This window comes from Neopsephotus bourkii, unplaced genomic scaffold, assembly GCF_033783945.1.
Source record: "Neopsephotus bourkii isolate Nb327-2 ecotype Australia unplaced genomic scaffold, CSIRO-AGI_Nbou_v1 NB_1780, whole genome shotgun sequence".
NCBI classification, from domain to species: domain Eukaryota; kingdom Metazoa; phylum Chordata; class Aves; order Psittaciformes; family Psittacidae; genus Neopsephotus; species Neopsephotus bourkii.
In genome coordinates, this window is record NW_026902254.1 from 5,566,370 (window position 1) to 5,588,212 (window position 21,843).

At 38.5% G+C, this 21,843-nt stretch overlaps 2 protein-coding genes across 11 annotated transcripts in view; one reads left to right on the forward strand and one right to left on the reverse strand.

The window, feature by feature from the left end:
• PACRGL (parkin coregulated like) overlaps nt 1–21,843 on the forward strand; it is a 64,592-nt gene that overhangs the window by 19,483 nt on the left and 23,266 nt on the right. The window lies entirely within an intron of this gene.
• Nucleotides 1–21,843, reverse strand: part of KCNIP4 (potassium voltage-gated channel interacting protein 4) — a 432,794-nt gene that overhangs the window by 5,438 nt on the left and 405,513 nt on the right. For all 10 annotated transcript variants that reach the window (XM_061379853.1, XM_061379846.1, XM_061379848.1 and 7 more), the window contains 3 exons: nt 16,968–17,037; nt 11,688–11,758; nt 816–923 (listed from right to left, as the gene is read on the reverse strand). In XM_061379853.1, coding sequence (XP_061235837.1) covers nt 816–923; nt 11,688–11,758; nt 16,968–17,037 — 249 coding nt within the window. The remainder of the gene's footprint in view (nt 1–815; nt 924–11,687; nt 11,759–16,967; nt 17,038–21,843) is intronic.

The following is a 21,843-nucleotide window of genomic DNA, read 5'->3' on the forward strand; positions in this document are numbered from 1 at the left end:
GATTGTGGGAAGAACCTCCTGAGGTCTTGTTAAGAAAACTAAACAGAACAAGTTCTGTAACACCAAGTGAATGGTCAAAGAACATCAGCTTCTTACAACACCCATACATACACTTGCACATAAGCAGAGTCTTCCTTTCATATCAAAAGCTTTGAATTTTGTTAATAGAATGGCTTGTGAAAACTAGAATAATTACAGAAACAAGTCTTCTGCCAGCATGCTGAGAACTTATTCTACAGATCACCCTTTTGTAATAATTATGATTTTTCTAAAAGTGTAAAATGATAAGTATAATATTTACATAAAGACCCACTTTGAAAAAAGTTCTATTTTTGTGTGTCTTAAGCCATGACATTATGAAAGCACTTACTTGGTCCCACTGTAATTTAAGTACATGTTTGAATCCTTCCAGAATAAAATATGTAGAAATCTTTTGATATAAATTTTGTTTCAAATAAAAGTTTTTAGACATAGATTCATAAAATGAGTAACAGTTATGCCCCACATACTTTTTCTGTCCAAATGGCCTACCAGACTAATTTACTCTAGTGACTCTATGTGCAAGTACATAGGCATAAGTTAAAGCCAAACATTTCTGTACCACGACCTTTTACATTTTCTGTGAAGATTTCCCCTTTTCAATTTTTATATATGCTTTCAAAAGGAGAAAATTGCTTTATTTTTAGCATGTCTAGTTTCATAATATGTTTATTTGTTAATCTGTTTAATCTGACAGTGAAGCCATTCCTCTTTGAAAGCAAGACTTACATATGCAACCTCTATTTTCAGTGATTAGTGTAAAAAGTAGGCCTTACCTCTTTAGTTATATATCCATCCTTATTTATATCATACAAATTGAAAGCCCACTTCAGTTTCTCTTGTACTGTCCCTCGGAGTAAAATTGAGAGACCCATAACAAAATCCTAAATAGACAAGTGGTCTTGGTCAGTTTGGGATTGAGCAGTTTTTCAAAAACACCCAGAAATCCATAACAGTACATTTCTCAGAAGCACAGGTGTCTGGAAAAATAGGTTGTTTCTATTTTTCTTGCTTCACAGTAAGTCTCAAGGATTGCTGTTTTTTCAAACAATTAATAATCTGAGCAGTTTGCCACACTCATAATTAATAACTAAATTAATTTTCTATAAAATACGCCATAATTTTCTGTTAGTGGATTTATCCTCTAAAATGCCTCACATAAGCAGTTCCTCAATACCAGGGAAAAGCAATTCCCATGGTTTAATGGCCCAAAATATAGCTCAAATGGCAGTTAGAATAAGCACAGGAGACCAATTTGGGGAGAACTACTTGCTAAGGAACATTAAATTCTTGTTAAATCTATACCTTGTTGGAAGTGTAATATGTGGTCCCAGACCTCTTAGATGAATCTGTTTCAGCCAACATCTGAAATTTCATGTATGCTACAGTACACCTCAATGCTTAAACCTTTTATTGCAGGTATTATAGGGAGTAGAATTTATGATGTGTATAACCTTAAAGCTTTTGTGACCCACCAAAGCTCTATTATTGTAGAGCTATTCCACAGAAATAAATCAGAAGACTTTTGACATTATATATAGGTTATAGATTTTTGTTTCACAATTAATACTCTTTAGACAATACAAACCTTATCTACATTTAGTAAGCATCTTCCAGATGGGGGAAAATATCAACTGGGATGTGCCATCACCTGTCTTCTGTATTTCTTAGCATATTAACTTTTTTTAAACAGTGTTTTTTTTCCTATCTTCTCCCCCTTTTCCATTTGATAAGCTTGTAAACCCATAAATCTGTGAAACTCTTCCCATAATAGATTGAGCAGAATATGGAAAGAGTTTATATTAAGTGTGCACTTCTACGTCACTGGTTAAGACATACAAAATGTCTTAGAGTACCATTAAAACAGAGACAATAAAAGCCGAAAAAATTCTTACTGGCACCAGCAAAGTTTATGCATTTCCTTAAAACAGTAACAATGGAAAAGACTGCACTGAGGTTAAACACCAATTACAAAGGTCTGATGTACTACACAGTCAAGTATACCCAATAACGTGATGCATACACAGATATCATGGCCTCTGGTGGTCTAGTAGGGACAGACAGCTCTTTGACAGCTTCAGGCTTCTTAATTCAAATGGTGTGCTCTGGGTTTGCTCAGCCTGTCATTGGTATGTGTGCCCTTTGGGGTAAATGGATACATGAATCTTGACAGAATTTCACTCAACTTGTCTACATCTCAATGGCTAATTGAGGGTCACAGGGTTAAATCTCCAAAAGCTCTTTAACATTGTACTGCTAAGTATTAAAATGTTCAAAAAATTCAGAACAGATTTGATCACATACAGCATTAGCAATTAACCTTTTTAACTCAGTACTATGTCTTTGAATCTTTTCTGTACTGTTTCACTTTCTTGATGTGGCTCTTCCTGAAGTCCTTACCAAAGGTCTCCAGTAACTTTATTTCCTTAGAGTATTATAGTTCAGAACTCTGAATTAATTTTTAATTTTGTAGCAGCAATATTATTGCACTTATTCTACTTGAACCATGTATATTTTTCTTTCCCTTATTATTTCTCTTTTTCCTTTCTTTTGCATCACTGCACCATTTGTTAAGTTAGCTGGCTTCCTAACAACATTTGTATCCCCATTTGCAAAGCTGCCCTTCTATCATAGGTTTTAAAAACCTTGCATAAACCCCCTTGACCTTATGCTGTTTTGCATGATGCTGACTGTCCTTATAAAAGGTGAGACAACTCAAAAGCATTCCAGGTGAGTGCTCTAAACATCGCAAGAATAGGTATCTCCTTTCATGTTGCACCAACAATGCTTGAGAATCATATATAGTTGACTTCATCTGAGTGTTGTACAGGAGCCTCCTGAGGGAAACTTCGGAGGGAACCAGTTACTAGATGGTTCGATTAGTCTTTCGCCCCTAGACCCGGGTCAGACGACCAATTTGCACGTCAGGACCGCTACGGACCTCCACCAGAGTTTCCTTTGGCTTCGCCCTGCCCAGGCATAGTTCACCATCTTTTGGATCCTAGCACGGACGCTCACGCTCCACCTCCCCAGCCGGGCGGCGCGGGCGAGACGGGCCGGTGGTGCGCCCGGGGCTTCTCGCTCGCCACGCCCCAGGATCCCACCTCAGCCGGCGCGCGCCGGCCCTCACCTTCATTGCGCCGCGGGCTTTTGGGATGGCCCCTGACTCGCGCATGTGCTAGACTCCTTGGTCCGTGGCTACGATTACTCCACTATATGTATCTACGGTTACTGCTAACCACGCTCAGTCAGTTGCTGAAACCTCGAGCATGGTTAGCAGTAACCGTAGATACATATAGCAGAGTAATCGTAGCCACGCAACACCTCAAAACTGACTCCAAAGCGACCATCCAACATTGGCTGATGGCCATGGCGTGGCTTGGTATCCCTAAGCAAATCAAAACGGATAATGGTCCGAATTTTGCCTCTAAATCGGTTCAGGTGTTTGCTTCAAAATGGGGTATCACCCTAACACACGGGATCCCGTACAATAGCACCCGACAGGCTATAGTTGAATGAGCAAATCAGACTCTGAAATCTAAATTAGAGGTGCTGGCAAAAACAGAAGGGTTCACCAACGCCATTCCCCCGGCAGACCAAGCGCGCCTGCTGGCGACCGCTCTTTTAGCACTTAATCAGTTCCCTAGAGGGGGTGAGGTAAATAGCCCCACTCAAACACATTGGGCCACTCGAGTGCTAGAAGAAGGCCCACCAGTTACAATCAGAAATGAACTGGGAGAATGGGAACAAGGGTGGAGGCTAGTCCTTACAGGGCGAGGGTATGCCGCCGTTAGAAAAGATGGCAGAGTTAGGTGGTGCCCTCTTAAATCCATTAAACCAGACCTCCAGAATAAAACTAATGAAAACTGTGAGTTTCTGTTCACAGGATCACATCATCGGACGTCCTCGTAACTCATACGCCCCGCTGCCAAATGAGAACGACGATCCACCGAGCGTCCCAGCCGCACCCAGAAGCTCTGCACCAGCGGAACCCGAGCAGCAGCGAAATAGCCCCCAAGGGAGGGGGCTGCGATGCCTTTGTCTGATTTTGATTTTGGTGTTTGTCACTATAAGGCAAGTAGAATTGAATTACCATCACCATCGGCCATTCAGGTAGATCCTACAGGACCCGGTAGGTGATCAAGTGATAAAGGACAACACAACCGTAGGTGCCCCAACTTTCACAATCAAACTTTGCGATATCTTTTCTGCCATTGGTTCTTGCCAGAAAGCCCCCTTTCCATGGGGAACATATTGGTGTCCCAATGGAAACCCGGGCAAAGGTTATTGCCGCAACTACCCAAAATACTTGTTTTGTGGATACTGGGGCTGTGAGACCATTGTAACAAGTAATAGATGGAAACCACAAAAAGAGGATGAATTTTTGCGGGTAAAATATGTACCAGACAAGTGCACCCACCCAACATATGGGTCTGATGGAATAGTAATTCGAAAAGGTACTTGCAGCCACTTAAATTTGGAAATTCAACAATCAGAAAATACGGCCTGGAGTATAGGGAAAATATGGTCAGTATTTATCCACAATGGTTTCACCGATTCAGGAGTGCTAATACAAATCATTAGACTCCAGCCACATCCATCTCAAGCCATCGGGCCTAACCCGATCATTAATCCACCAACGTCTAGGCCTTTAATACATGACATTGCAGATAATGCCGCGAATGTGGTTCCCCAAAACACTGAGACTCCAAGTACTTTAGAAGTCAAAATGCCCCCCCTGTGGAATCTTTTGAACTCAACATATCAGATACTAAATTTCACAAATACAAATCTAACAACACATTGCTGGTTTTGCTATGACATAAGCCCCCCTTTTTACGAAGCAACAGGAATGCCCTTTGAGCCAACATTAGCGAATGGGCCCAATCCTAAACAATGTCTATGGAACACTGGGAAAGAGAACAACCCGGGAATAACGATGCAATATGTGTCGGGACAAGGTAAATGTATCGGCAAGGTACCCCATGAAAAAAGGCACTTATGTAAAAATGAGACCTCACCGAAAAAGAGACCACCAGCTGACTGGCTGATTCCTGCCCATAACACCAAATGGATATGTTCGAAATCGGGAGTTACCCCGTGCATATCTCTCAAAGTGTTCAGTGCCAGCAATGAATATTGCATACAAGTAATGATCATTCCCAGAATCATATATCATCCTGAGGAATTTATATATGATCATCAAACCCTATTGCCTTCTCATAGAATGCAGAAACGAGAACCATTTACCGCCTTGACCATAGCTACTCTAATAGCCATGGGAGCCGCAGGGGCAGGGACAGGAATAGCTTCATTAGTCAAACAGAACCGAAAATTTCATTCCCTCCAAGTAGCAGTAGACGAGGACCTAATTCGAATTGAACAATCGATAAGTGCCTTAGAGAAATCGTTGAGATCCTTGTCCGAAGTGGTTTTACAAAATCGTAGAGGGTTAGATCTCATGTTTTTACAGCAAGGCGGAGTATGTGCTGCATTAGGAGAGGAATGCTGCATATACGCAGACCACACTGGGGTTGTCAGAGATACCATGGCCAAACTTAGAGAAGGTCTAGAAAAAAGGAAAAAGGAAAGAGAAGCCCAACAAGGGTGGTTTGAATCCTGGTTTAACCATTCACCATGGCTAACTACCCTGATATCTACCCTGATTGGACCACTCGCAATGATCATGCTGGTGTTGCTCTTCGGACCCTGTATATTGAATCGCCTTGTGTCATTTGTCAAGAGCTGGCTAGAACAGGTTAACATCATGCTTGTAGAAAGCCACCAACTACTTTAAGAATGTATCTACTCAGTATTACCCCCACTTATCCCAACTTGTCCCAATTTACAACCCGTCCCCTTAATTACCCCTCACTAACCACTTACCCAAACCCACTAACCACTAACCTGAAGTGCTTTCTACTGTAACATTTTATATGTATATGTGTACTCTTTTCTACTTTTTTACTTTTTATATTAGCCTATTTAATTAAACATAGGGAGGGGGGAAATGTAGGTAGTTAGGGTCTGGCGATCGGAAGATGTCACGCTGTACGGAAAGATAAGACCCCCCTCCGAGTAGCCAATAGGGCCTAGCCTAGGTCGTAAGCAGACAGACGTGACGTTGTAAACCCAGGCTATATAACACCGTGTTACTCGCCAATAAACGCCATTTGCCATCCACCACATTGGTGTCCGTGAGCTGATGGACCGAGCAGCCTGGGGTTGGTCGCCGTGCCGTTCCTGAACAAGGTCGCCACGCCAAAAAAGGCAACAGGAGCCATCTCAGGAACAACAGAAAGGATTTATGATAAGAGCTGGGGTAACTTTTCTATGTACTTCCTTTCATGCAATTAAGAATATAGAAATAAAATCATATAGAAGCAGAAAATCCTATTCAATTGACATAGGCAAAATCCACAGGGTATTTTGGACTAGATCCTCAAAGGGAAAAATGCTCTGCATGGTGGAAGGCAATGTATATGTCAGGAATAATATACCTATGTTAGCTGTTAAGCAAGTAATCCACTGCAGAATGCTGCAGTAAAGCAATGGTGGTAAGGGTAGCAGCTAAGCTCAGAGAGTGTCTGTCTATATGCTTGTTACCATCAACTCAGTGACACATGAATCAGGCACACCGTTTAGAAGGCAGCATGAACCTAACTCCCCATTACAGTATCAGAATAGCCAGATGTGCTTTCATTTCTGGTTTAAACAGCTCTTCATTAGGAACTGTAGTGGTAGTACAAGGGGTAACAGGTTTGAACTTAAACAGAGGAAGTTTAGATTAGATATAAGGAAGAAGTTCTTTACTGTAAGGGTGGTGAGGCACTGGAATGGATTGCTCAGGGAAGTTGTGATCATCACATTCCTGGCAGTCTTCATAGGTGGGGTTGGGCAGAGCTTTGGCTGGCATGGTTTAGTGTGAGGTGTCTCTGCCCACGGCAGGGGGGTTGGAACTAGATGATCTTAAGGTCCTTTCCAACCCTAACTATTCTGATTCTATCCTACGATTCAATGATTCTAGCTGATTCTGGAGAGAGGAATTCTACTTATAGAGCCTATTTATTTTTTAAATAAGATTCACAGTATTTCTTAGACACTTACATGCCTTAAAGATGCCAACACTGTCTATTGAGAGGGACAGTCCTGCTCAGCTGAGCACCTGATGAGTATGCTAATACCTGTAAAGACCTCCATTAGATGCCGAACTCTCCTATGCTTAACTTTGATTCTGCAAGAAAGGGGGATGTCTCACTGAAGGGTGACAGCCTCACCTGTACTGGAGGCTCTTTGTGCTCAGTATCACAACCTGCTCACATTTCTGTTCTGCACTACAGCTGTATAGAGCCTCTGGTTGCCATTTGGGATTAATTTGTATTTGTTTGGGTTGTTTTTCTAAGAGTGATTAAACCTCTTAGAAAGGTTGTTAATGACTTTCTGATTGCTTTATCAAATTTTTGGGGAAAGCTAGTTAATTAATAAATGAATTAACAAGCTTAATAGTATGCTGTCCATATATTGATCGGAAAGCTTAAAATTATTTCACCTGATCCTTTGTTCAATACCAGAAGTAGGTAGGCAGGCAGGCACCTAAATCCATTTTTGGATTTAGACCTTGGAGTTTTGGAAAGGCACCAACTGATGAATGTCAGTCACACAAGTGGTAGAGCCCTGGCATGCACAAAACAAAGAGTAGGAGCTGCTGTTAAGAGGAAATATATTTCTTTGTACCTACACCTGGTATTAAAATGCTTATGAGATCACTATTATCCTGAGAAAAGTTAGCTCATTTCCTACATGACATGAACAGGGCTTTTTGCATTGAACACAGAGAACTGCACTTGTAAACCTCATGAAGTTCAATAAGACCAAGTGCAAGGTCCTGCACCTGGGTCAGGGCAATCTCAAGCACAAACAGGCTGAGCAGAGAATGGATTCAGAGCAGCCATGAAGAGTAAGACTTGGGGATGTTGGATGACAAAGAGCTCAGCATGAGCTGGCAGTGTTTGCTTGCAGCACAGAAAGCCAACCACCTACTGGACTGCCTCAAAAGGATCATGACCAGCAGGTTGAAGGAGGTGATCCTGCCCCTCTACTCTCATGAGACCCCATTTGGAGTACTACATTCAGGTCTGGGGCCACAACAAAAGAAGGATGTGGACCTGCTGGACTGAGTCCAAAGGAGGGGCAAGAAGATAAGAGAGATGGACCACCTCTCCTATGGAGACAGGCTGAGAGAGCTGGGCTTGTTCAGTCTGGAGAAGGGTGTGGGATGATCTTAGAGCAGCTTCCAGAGCCTAAAAGGGACCTAATCAGGACCTAATCAGGAGAGGGATTTTTTACAAAGGCATGAAGGGACAGAACAAGGGGGAATGACTTCAAGCTGACAGAGGGGGGATTTAGATTAAATATTAGGAAAAAATTCTTTACAGTGAGGGTGGTGAGGCACTGCAACAGGTTACCCAGAGAAGCTGTAGATGCCCCACCCCTGGCAGTGTTCAAGGCCAGGCCGAACAGGGCTTTGAGCAATCTGGTCTAGTGGAAGGTGTCCCTGCACATGGCAGTGGGAGTGGAACTGGATGATCTTTAGGGTCCCTTCCAATGCAAACCATTCTAACTATTCATTAAACTTCTATCCTCATGTTACTGCCTTGCAGACAATGACTGTTTATCACTGTAGTGAAATATCAAAGTTGTGTTTAAGATCTGAACTGTCCTATTGAATAGAGTTAACATGCTTGTTAATTTATTAATTAATGCAAAATTCTCAGGTAACAGTTGAGGAATAAAGGAATCAGAAAATCCTTTGCTAAATTCTTTGTTAAGAATTCACTTTTGGAGAAACAAATGTAAGTTTGATTTTGTTTAAAAGTGTCAAAAACCTTTAAAAATCTCCATTGCATTTGGGCACAGCTTTGCACTTTAAGGCACTGACAATTAGTGGGATTTCTGAGTGACTTTCCCCTCATCAAGATCACATTCAGAATACCCTTAACCTGCAGCTACAACAAACTAAAGTGATTTGGATATTTGCATGTAGTTGTAATGTGCTTTACATTTGAGTATTGAAGTTAATTAGCCTCGATTTTCCTGGCTCTATAAATAGGCTTGAGGACCAGATCTTCATTTTGGTTCAGTTATAAAATTCATGCAGCAAGTGAAAACTTTGCTGTCACATCTGTCTCTGATTAAAAAAGTTCACTAATAAGCCAAAAGACCCCTTCAATAGCTGGGTCACTAAGTTGTCAGAAAGTTTGTCACTGATGTTAAAGCAAAACTAGTTGGCATAACTAATTTTGGAAATAAATTGGTGTCAAAATTGATATAATTATGGGATATGGAGATATAGGTTCAAGCAGTTTCATGAGTTTTCTTATGCTACATAAAATGCTTCAGTTGGAGGGCCTGACTCTTATCAGAGCATATAGAGATTTAGGGATGACAAAACTCTAAGGACATAACAATCTCACCAGGAAGTCTCACCCAATGAAGGCATATGTTTAAGTTGTCCTAAGGTCTAACACTTCATTGTTGATGACTGAAAATTTGAGGAAAAAAGAGCAAAAAGATGGAACAAATTCTCCCTTTTTTCTTTCCCACACTTCCAGCTACCACTGCTTGATTAGAAAAGCAAGACTGCAGCACCAAAAATGTCATTCTTACCTACATTCTTTCAGCACCATTTCAGTTTTTCATACCCTTTTTACACAGAAGAGAGCATTTTCCATCATCAGTTGTTATATTAAATTGTATTTACTCCTACACATTGATGTAGAAAGTAAATTGGGATGATTTTTTATTCCCAGAATTTTCAAATCACTCTCTCTTTCTGCCTTTTTGTGATGTTTGGTTGATTGGTTGGGATTTTTTGTAGGGGTTTGTGTTTTTTTTCTAATAGAAATTAGAAAACTTGAGTGCGGAGTGGCATACAAAGACTATGGCACAGTTGCACCTATGATAAAAAGGATCAGGAAAAAAATGACAGTTGTATTTTTCACATTTCACAATATCTACTTTCAGACTTTGCAGCTGCTTTCACATGATTAGAAAAGAACTTTAACGTTTCTAACATAAGAAGGATGCTTTTAGAATGGCTGTCATATAGTTTGTAAGTCTGATGTTGCAACATGGTACAAGGACACAGAAGCAAGAGTGTTTCGATGCCAGTAGAATTATGCTGGTTTCACAATTAATGCAAATAATAACAAAGCCTGTATCGCTCTTTTGAGTCTATATTGAACAAACGTAAGCTGGAAATCTGTTTTGTCAACAACAAAAACCCCACTGCTTATTTTATTTTCCTGGTTTATTTTATTCCAAAGCCTTTATTGTACACAGACCTGCACTTTTGAGATATTCAAATCCCTTAGAAAGGGATTCATACTTACTGCATTTCTTAAAGCTTTCTATCTGAGATACAAGTGTCAACAAATTGTTCAGGAAAGAGACAAAAGCTTCTTTTATTCTCATTATTCTTAATGTTAACAGCAGAAATATTTCTCAAATACTGATGCTGAAAATGTATTCTCTCGTTACCTCTGCTTTTGCTGATTTAACCAGAAAGGTTCTCTCACAAATAGCTTATGTAGAGAAGATGTGAATAAAACCTCCATTCCTGTTTCTACCTTCACACAGAGCCCATTGATTCCAGCTGACTATGAAACAGGTAGATGGGGTTCATGTTTTTCTAAATAAATGCAAATAACCCCCCACAAAACGATCTGGTTATTGTCCCAGCTGAAGTATGGATTTCCAATTGCAATGCACCTACCTGCTTGGCGAGGCATCTCTTTCTATATTACATCAATAATAAAGCAATGCAAATGTTTTTAAAAAAGTTCTGGCAGACCTCACATCATCATTCACTGAAGTAAATCATAAAAACACATATAGGACATTTGAACATATTTAAAGCGGGTGTATTTATCACAATCCAGTCTCAAGTTGTAAGGATATCATTTGCCCATTATAAACAAAACAAAGGAAAACGTGACAAAGCAAACATACACTTTTGCAAATGAACCAAGACTATTTAATTCTATCCCTCAAAATAATGGCTCCCTCACAGTGCTTTGTACACCCTGCTTTAACCTAAACTATTGCAGTGAGTTGCCTTTTTACCATATTGCATTGATGACCTCAGCCTTAGCAGGGAAGGGCAGAATTTTGAAAACAGATTAGGCAGTTCAACAGAGGAAGAATGAATTTGAAATTCTTGTGCTTTTAAATACATTTGCTTTAAAGCCATTTTTCTGTAGAACCTTCTCCTGGAAAATAATACAGTATGTGAGCAATCCTATTTTGGTTGAGTCATCCCCATAACATCAGTTGTAGTTAAGAGTCCTTCTCACCTTGCAGAGGCAGAGAGGATGATAAGGATTATTTTATGTAACTTGTTTATAAATGGGGTTACAGATTTATAAAAATATTACATAGCAGTATGGTTTGAGTTGCCATTTAGGGATATACAATTATAACATAATAAATATTACTTTTGTTAATACTTTGGAAAAACTTGAAATCTGAGTCATATAAACTTAATTTTTAATAATGTAAGACATATAGTAAAAGCCACCAAACTGAACTTAATTACAAAGCATGGCAAAATATTCAGTTACAGAGAAAGAAGTAACAGCATCACTTACCTCAAAACTTACAGATCCATTGTGATCAGTGTCAAATGCATTAAACAGAAAATGTGCATAAGTTGTGGAATCTACAATTTAAAACAGTAAAAATAATTCATAGTAAGCACATCTTACCTGAACAAATAGCAAAGCCACATTACTGTAATCTGAAGCAACCTGTCTTAATGGCAAAGCTACCTTACCAGTTAAATGACTGCTATGGGGTCTATCTCACCTGTTAAAATAGAAAAATGTGTTCATTTGCTCACTTTAAATGAGGGAAGCAGACGCTGCCATCTGCGCATCTGGCATATCGGTTTTAGTCAGAAGACAGGTCTGTCAGCCAGGCTGAACTTGAGCTTGTCAGAAAGCTGCTGCTGCACTTGCATCATATGTTCAATTACAGGTGAGATAAAATCCTGTCCAGAGAAGCAAATTCTTAAAGCTGGTTTGCTGCTTAATTTCCGTAAACATTTTATAAGGGCTAGCTACTTAAAAACCTTGGAAGAACTGGATAAGACTAAGTGAAGTGCTCAATAAGACTCTGAATGATGACCTTAAACAAGTGACCTCTTTGCTATTTTACTTTATTTTTCAAGCCTACTGACCAGTGTATATTGACTCATTTTAGAAACACAAGACAACATGAATATAAATTTGTCAAACCCCTAAGTTTTTGTAGAGATCTAGCTTTGAATTTCCTTCCAACAGGCACAACCTGCTCCAGGAGATACCTAGCAAAGAGAGAACTCCAGAGGCTGCACTGCTGTGAGCTGCTGGGGTTTTGGGAAGTCATCTTTCCTCAGTGTCTTTTCCCTCCCTTAAAACCTATGCAAATTAATGTAGGCTGAGGTATTGTTTACTTTTAACAGTTATTACTTTCCTCCTTCTACTTTGTGTATCTACATTAGTTTTAGTTTAATTAACAATGACCTCACAATCTTTAAGTAAAGGGAGAGTGTTATGAAATCTGAGTCCCCCTTGTGGGACGAAACCTTTCACATCATCAGCTTTTGCTGATTTCTTGGCACTAAGCCATTTTAACTTTCATATTAATCCTGAAAACTTTTATTTGTCACACCCCAAAATATTGTTTTGAATTAAACTGAGTGATAGTCTTGGGTCACTCACCTGAAATGCCACCTCGACACCAAGGAACGAAATATACCAAACCTGAAAACTCTGTACTTCACAGATTCAGAATTCATATTAGTAAGTAATGTTTCTGGTCTTACTTTAATTTATTAATTTAATATAATGTGAAATAACTACAACAAGAAAAAACTCTGATACCTTTAAACCTTGTGTATGTTAATACATTTTCAGAGAATTAAAAAAAAACCCAAACGCCAAAACCAAAACATTATGGAGCTATTGAGACCATTCATTCATTCATTCATTCATTCATTCATTCATTCATCCATCCATCCATCCATCCATCCATCCATCCATCCGTTCATGTGTTCTGTTATAAGTGTAATTGCTTAAGCATGGCCTAGGAGATAAATTCCTACTTTAACAGAAAAAAAGAAAATTTGTTGACTTCAATTTATATTTAGGATTTTAATAGTTATATTTTCTATATCTACTGAGACTTCTGTTGTGCAACAAAATATACTATGCAAACCACCCTCAGGGAAAATGCATATTACAGTGGCATAATTACTTTAAACTGAATTTTAAATAGCTTCCCAGTCTCTTGGTATTTATTTCTTAGAAACATGTGGACTATTCCTAATTATTTTCTGTATATTTACAGAAAACACATAGGTTACCAAAAAAATTTTTTACTGTTTGTTGCCCATACATAATATAATATACGTCCTTTTTTGTATGACGGTAGATGAAAAGAAATCCCCAGTTGAAGAATCTTTTCTTTCTAGTAACACCTTTTTTAAATATAAAAAGAAATATTTTTCAGGGTTTGTTCAGGCAATTCTGGTCTGAAATTTTACCTCCAAAACCACAGCAGTATGATGTACACTAGTCTTTAATTAGAGCCACTTAATGTGATTCCCTTCTGCCCCCACACCACTAAATCTTGCACATTAATCATGTTAAACAAAAGCTTAACTTTTTAAATAAAATATGTCTTCTTTGCAGGGATGTGATATCATAACTGGTAGGCTAAATTGATATTTTGACAGGTTGAGACAGGAACAGATATTAAATCAGATTTCCTTTGAAATACACCATTAAACCATTTTAAACATTGGAGAAAAAATGGTAGCCATTATACTTCCAAGACTAGGTCTTATCAAACCCTGAACATAATCTGTTCTGTTCATAACATGAAGGAGGAGTGCAATAATTAGTCAGTGTGTGGATTCTTATCTACAGTGTAATCTCCTTTGTTGTTCTTGTTCTTTTTCTATTCCTCCTGTACTTTGTCCTAGGTAGTCTTGAAAGTTGCTTGATGAAGTGATTTGCTGGTTGTCATTGGAAAATTACTTTTTGGTGACTGCTTGGTCACCCTGAAGCTTAAAATCTTACACAACATCATTCTGTTTGCTCAGATATGAGTTGTTACAATGACATATCGTATTGTATCTGGTTTGGCATTACATAGGCATTTGGTATCCAGTCTGGCTGCTTAACTAGACCCTTAAATATGATGATCTCATCCTGTTTTGATGCAAATACAGAAGTTAATTGGGTTTTGAATATACCTTGGCTACTGTGAGGAACAAAGTATAGCCTTTGGCTCCCATACCTCTCAGAAAATGGCAAAGTCAACATAGACACCTACAAAACAGCATAAAACCTACACAAAACAGACCCAGTCTTCATGGATGCACAGAAATTAAAGGATTACCGATGTGAGCTGTTACTCTTCCAAGAAGACTCAGCTCTTCTGCTGTTTGCACTGAATATTTTTACTGAAATTTTGAGGAAAACTACATTAGGTTTTCACATTTGTTTGTGCTGCCTCTACATACCACCAAGGCTGCATGCCCTTGTGTGGAGGCCATGGAGGAGGGGGAGAAGAAGGGGACAACTTTTGATCATCACTTCTAAGTGCTCTTCATTGAGATCTCTGAAAACGCTGTATTATGAAATCTAAAAATGCTATTATGAGCACAGAACAGCATATTATTGATGAGTGAATTATCTGTATTTGGTACTTTTCTACCCTGCTAAAATTCTAACTTTTCACTGTATTTTACTGAAGTTAAATGAAGCAGGAAGAAACAGGTTTTTATTTTTCCCTTTTTTGTTTTATTTTAAGGAAAGTGTAGCTCCCATGTTGCAAAGAGAGTAATGGTATTGCTGAAACTCCAATGGGCCGTGTAACCGTGTATTGCCATTGCTAATAAGAAGCCACAAGCTTTATAGGGTGCTTGCCCCAAGACAAAGGCTCGTCAGCTTGCAGCCATGTTTCCTGTAGGTTAGCTGTGACAACAATCTCCCAGATTGATCAGGTTTCTTAGGCTCATTGATTTTAGTTCTGTGGTGCAACTACAGGTTTACACATGTGAGCAGTAACAGGCAGTTATTCTATGTAGAAGCAGTCATTCATGACTAACATAATGATGCAGTGGAGAGAAGAACTTTTTGTCCCATACACCAACACAGACCTTGAGCAGCTGAGAGATGGGATTTAGCACAGAGGAGGGCAGGCGTGTGATGGGAGGGCTCAGGGCAAAGACTGGCACTAGGGACCCCACAGCTACAAACAACTCACGCAAAGTCAGTTAAAGAAATGTGGGTATGGAGCTGGACAAAACTGGTTTTAGGTTTGCAATGCAAAGAAATAGTATCTAACGCGTGTAAAAGTCACCACCTATAGTCAGACTTGGGTGTAATGTTGAGCTGCAAACAAATGGAGAAATATAAAGGCTTAAAAACATGTTAGCAAGCATGTAGAAATGACCCCAAGCGAATCCTAAGTGAGGAAGTTGAAAGCACCAATATGAACATCCTATTCCTCCTGCTAAAGGACTCCAGATGCCAACAGCCCACTGCAGTCCCCACCTTCTCCTCCACATGATGCCACTGCCCTAAAGGCCCAGAGGAGCAGTGGAAGGGTGAGCATAAGCACCAGGAAAAGGGGCAGAAACTAAGAATTGAGTATATATCAACTTCCACTATATTAATATTCTTTCTGTAACAATTAGGTCTAGACTAATAAAGAAGATTAGGCTTTTAAGATTACATTTATTCTCACAATAATTTTAGCTCTACTTTTAGAAAAGATGTGCCTTCTCTGCCCATAAACAATTTTGAGTGTTACAATAGAAAATATTATTAAATTGTAGTAAAGGTGTAATCACATGCAAACAATTATTTTCATTAGCCAGGTAACTAAAAAATATAATATCTGAAGCTGTAATTGTTAGCTTGGTTTAAAAGCTTAGATACAGAAATAATCAGTAGGCAGGTCAACTCTTTTAGCCTTTTGTTCTTCCCTATTGAGTGTGCCTACTTAGTAAGGATTTCAGTGATGGTAATCCATATTGAATGCTACTCTTTACCTTCTAAGTCTTCATTCAAAATAAAAATAATTGGTACATGTTCTGTCCGTAGCAATTAAGTGTGTGGGTTTTTAAAATACAAATGAACAGAAAGAGCTATGAACAGTCCCAGGGAAACATGCAAATCTCAAGAGCTGTGGGAGAAGATGAAGAGGCAGCACTGAAGTGCTGTAGGAGAATATGAAGAGGGAGTATTGAATAATAAAAGCAAGAGAAAGGGAAGAGAGGAAAACAATTCAAATTGAAAGAAAATCCAAGGTTCCGGACAAAAAAAGTGTTACACATTTTTGTATTATCTTCATTGCATTAAAAGGTAATAAAGAGAAAGTAATGAAACTCCTAGAAGTTGATTAACTGAAATTAAGGTTAGCAAAAAAAGAAAAAAAAAAAGAAGAAAAAAAAGCCTCATATAAGTAGAAAAATCACATAGAAGTCAAAGGGGTTCTGCCATTAATATTAGAGGGTACCTGTAGTGCCTCCTACAGTTTTCATTCCTACTGTGAACGGTTTTGTGGAATAAAACAGAATGAGAAAGGCTGTGTAGAAAGTTTAAAAAGAATCTACTTGGAGAAACCTGGTTTTCAAAGGTACCCAAACACAGCTAGTAGCTTCGTAATAGAAGACTGACTTATTGTAGGTATCATTGCATTTCATTCAGAAATATATACTTTAAAATGTGTCTATCCATCAAGAAATTATCCCTTGAGTTCAGATAGAGCTTGAGACAACAATCTTGTCAATTTGAGCAATGGGTATTTTGTCAGACTTAGGTATTAACAAACAAAGCTCTTTGTTCACGGTAGTACTAATTACATGCACTCACCTCCCTGTGGAAAGAACTGAGAGTAAATCTCTTTGAAGGTTTCTTCATTGACAACACCACTGGGACATTCCTGAAAAAAAGTGAAAGACAAGAACTGAATAGCATCCAATCTGGTCCAGTCAAATTATGTGTTCATGAGAGTACAGAACATGAATGTAACTGGGGGTTTGACATGTCTGATTTTGCATTCTCAACCAAATAATGCATTAAATGTTTATCACTTTGAAGCATCTTCCTAAAGAGTTCCCATGGAACAAATATTTCTTCTGTGTCATATAACTCAACTTCAGCGTTGAGACCTGCGTTAGATGTGAGCAGCAACCACCCTGCTGCAGTGCCTGGAGCTATTGGTGTCGCTGTGGGACATGGGTTGTTGCTCATGCAGCTGCCAGCAGCATTTGTGTGGTACAGAAACCAAGCAGGAATGTGAGCTGCATTTGCAGTTAGGTATTACTGATAGAGCATGCAGTCATATTATACCTGAACAGTTATACTCAATGAATTCGAAAGACCCTGCAACAGAAGATTCTATTCAAACCTTGCAGATCCTTCTGCTTCTTTACATATTTTTCTTAAGCTGCAATATGTAATAAAGAATAAGCACAAAGTGTCACTGCAGAGTTATTACAAAGAAAAAGAAAGTAAAGGGAAAGAAAAGAGGGTTAGATCAGTGAGTTTAAAAAAATTACTTATGTAAAAATGTAGGAAAAGCAGAAGGAATACTATTTTGTTTACTAAGTCATTTTGTTTACTTAAGTCATAAACATGAAAGGCCAGACAGACAACTTCTAGTCTTGAATTTGTCAGACTGAGCAGATGGCTTTGGGGAATGCACTTAATTCCCTTTTGTATTTATTCCTTTAACACAGAGGGTGAAAAAAGCCTCTCAAGCTCTTTAAAGGGAAAGTATTTCTAGAAACAAAGGTCAATTAAAAAAAGGCCAAATTCAGTACTAAGATTTATATACCTAGTTTTGTCTGTTGCTATGCTATGTGGAGTGATGGCTCAAATTTATGTACTCCTAGTCCTAAACTGGAAAAAGGAAATAGCTTTAAATGAAGTTAAAGAACAGTGTAAGATCTTTTACCAGTGTAACAACGGATTTTCCTGTGAGAGCAGATGATATCTCTATTAGCTCAAATAAGGAACACTGAGATATTCGTAGTTATGACAGCTTCTGCTAAGAAACAGTGTAATCTTGCTGAGAGATGAATGCACTGCCTGAAAAATGCATATCAGATCATATCTGATTATTTTGATTTATGTCACTTATCCTCAGCCAAAATTAGCTCTTCACCATAACTAAGCACATGCAAGCATGGAGTAAGAAACAATTCTGTTTGATCAGTACAGACGTAAAACAGATGTCATAGAGACAGATATATGAAATTTGTTCCTGGTCACAGAGCCTGTCACTGATTAGACTTAGAGCACAGGTCTCTGTATACTGACAGCTGGGCCACACTGCCTTTCAAACCAAAGCCTTCACGGAATGGGGGTAACAGGAAAATTAATCTAGCATCTCTACCCTTCATCAGGAAAGGAGCAATCCATTAGGTGAGGCGGTATCTCCCTGCCTGTCATGTATTTGGTTGTGAGGACATTCTAAAACATCTCTCTCTACTTCCCCAAAAGACTGTAATCAGATGGTATACCATTTTTGTGGTTCCCAGCACGTTTACTAGCTTGTCTTTTTATGTGAAGCCTTCTGGTGTTATATAACAAGAGCAGTGGTTTTACTTGTGTTTGAAGCACAGTAAAGAAAACATCAGAGAAGTGTTCAGGTACTCATTGATAAAATGTTATTCAATGTAGAAAATTAGACAAAAGAATTTCATAAATTCCAAGCACACATTGGTATGTAGTCTGCATCATTCCCCGACTTACCCCAGGAAGAATAAAGGGCAGCCTTCTCCCCAAGATGGGTGGGAGTGTGAAAGGACAATACAGCATTTTAAAATCTAGAAAAAAATGCTGTGGCTTCTTTCTGTTCCATATGCAGTATCTTTTCAGACAAAAAGCTAAGCACATTTTGAGTGAACTAAAAAAGAAAACCAAAACAAAGTCCCTCTATATATTTTAATTTCTACAATTCAAAATTTCCTGGGGTTTTTTCTTTTTTTCTTTCTTTCTTTCTTTTTTTTTTTTTAATTGTGAAGCTTATCAAGTAATGAATGACAAAATGTGCTCCTACATTCATCTAACTCTGTGGCTTATTAATGTGTACAGCAACTTTTCTACCTTTTCTTTGGATGAGAAAGATATTAAAAATATGCTCATTTTGCATAGAGTACAATTCCCTTTTTTACAGGAAATGCCACCAACTCCAGCTGTGCCAGTCCCTAGTCTGAAGCTGTGAAGAATCAGAGTCCCATTTCCCGACTGCATTTAAATGTTGTGATACTAGAGGGGAATTAAGGGTACTCTGGAAAAAATTGCCTGATTTATTCTTTGTTAGTTAAAAATGAGTTAGCAGCCTAATTTTAGAGAAATACATGATATACATACATCATTTAAAGGTAATACTTTTTTCTGTCACTGTTTGAAAGAAATGTTGCTTGAAAAGGCAACCTTCTTTCACAGAATTATGTATTAAGTAGAGGCAGGAATGACCTCTTGAATTTCCCTAGGTTGACCCTCTGTATTTTCCTCTGCTCTTTATGACATCGTTGCCACTAACTCCATATCTTTTCCATTCTTGGAGGTCTGTAGTAGTGGTATCTTAAGGACATTCATTAAAAATATGTGATGCTGGCCAATTACCCTTATCAGAAATATCAGTTAAAATCTTTCTTTAACTTGATCTTTCCTCTGAGACTACAAGACAGTGAACACTTCTGCTCTTAAATAATAAGTCTAAATATATATATATATATAAAGAGAGAGAGAGAGAGAGAGACAGCATCATTTACCTCCAAGAATGCTCTTCTCATGACTCATAAATCTGGCTTTATTGTGTTTATCAGGATATTTCTCTAGTTCCATGAAAGAGATTTAATACTGCAATTGTAAAGTATGCTCCATGGCTTTATGTCAAGTTATTGCTGACTTTGTCCATTCTACCCACTATAATGAAAAAAAAACTTTCTAACCTTTCATTAAACTCATATAAAAGAGAGGAAAATAATTAAATTGTTTGAAAGAACAATGTGAGCCTTATTTAAACCGTTTTGTACATTCTTTTTTCCTCCAGCTGTATATAATTTATTTTGTTACAGAAAATTTCTGTTTGACAGTCTTTTAAAATTGCATTAATAATGTATTATATTTTCCTTCTGGAGAATAAAAAGAAGGGAAATTTCATCTTGAACTCTTTTTCCTGAGTCCAGTGCTCCCTCCTTTAAAAAGAATACAAACTGACAAAAAGAAGAGACAGAGAATAATAAATATGATTCTGCCTTTTGATCTTTCTTGCCTGCAATTCTACTGCTGGGATATTACACCTCCAGCCCATGGCCTTATGAACCACTCCAAACCTGTAAATTACTTACAAGCTTCATGCTGTCTAAGCTCTCTTTTTTGCAATATCCCTAAGAATACTGCAGTGAGTGGATTCTTCTTTACCACCTAATCAACACCCTTTTTAGGCAAACGACAAACCACAAAAGACAAAAAAAGGAGAAATAGTGAATTGTAGGAAAGAGAATGAAGAAACAAACTCAAAGCTCAGACTTTTGTCTGTATAACAATGTTGTATGATGGATAAAGCTGTATTAAGAGCTTTGGCAATTTACAATGTACTTATTGTTGATGACAGGTTCTTCATCCCATGCTTTATCTGCTGTCAGTTTTCACTCTGCTTCATTTTAGATCTATGTTCATTTCCATTGATTTCATTATTTCTAACTGATATTTTCTCTTTTTGCATGGACTTCTATTTTGACCGAAAATTTAAATGTTCCATCAACACAAAACTTGATGGAAGAACACATATGTAATTTTGAAATAGCATGCAGATATTTTCAAGCTAATTCTACCAAAATTCCCACAACCTAAACTCACAATGGCTTTTCATAGTCCAGTCCAGTGCCTAATTTTTCATCTGCGTATAATAGGGATTTGATCAAAGCAGCATGAAAATTTATCAAACCGCCTGATCTAATAACATGAGTAAGTCAAATTAATAATGAATTCTGGGCCAATAGGCACCTCACAAAGCTCAACAAGGATTGCAATGTTCTGTGCCTGGGAACAAATCATCCTTCGTCCTTGCTGAATGGCAGCTCTGTGGGGTTATAGCTGATGTCAAACAGCATATAAGCCATCAAAGAATTCTCACTACAAATAATATAAATCACCTATTGGTCCAGGGCCAGCAGGATGAGGAAGGTGTTCTCTCTCTCTACTTGGGACAGTCTTGGGGCCCCTCCAAGGATGTGGAAGAACTGTAGAGGGTTCAGCAGAAGGCCATGAAGACTACTAGAGATGAGAACGCATAGATAATGAGGACCAAGAGAGAGAGAGCTCAGCTTCTTTAGTTTAGGCCATCGTTAAGGGCTGAGCTAGTAGCAGCCCATGGGAAAGGCAGTGACAGATTAAGGAATGAAACTCTTAGTAGAGAAAGACAATTTAACAAAGTTTTGTGGCCACAGTCTGAAGTTTGTGAGCTCACATTAGACAACAGGAAAACTTTTTGAGCTCTTCTTGGTAACCTGAAGTGTAGTGATGCTTCAGACAACTCTTAATTTCAGTGTAAGTATGTGCCGCCTTGGAAACACAGCCAAGAGCCTTGGAAAGTTGTCTATGTACATGGCACAGCTTTTCTACGGGATGAGAGGAGAGGCTTTGACAAGTGGATTTTGATAATTTGCCATTATGAACAGGAACATACTGACCAGGAAGAAGAGTGCGAGTTAGGGACTTGAGACAATAGGTT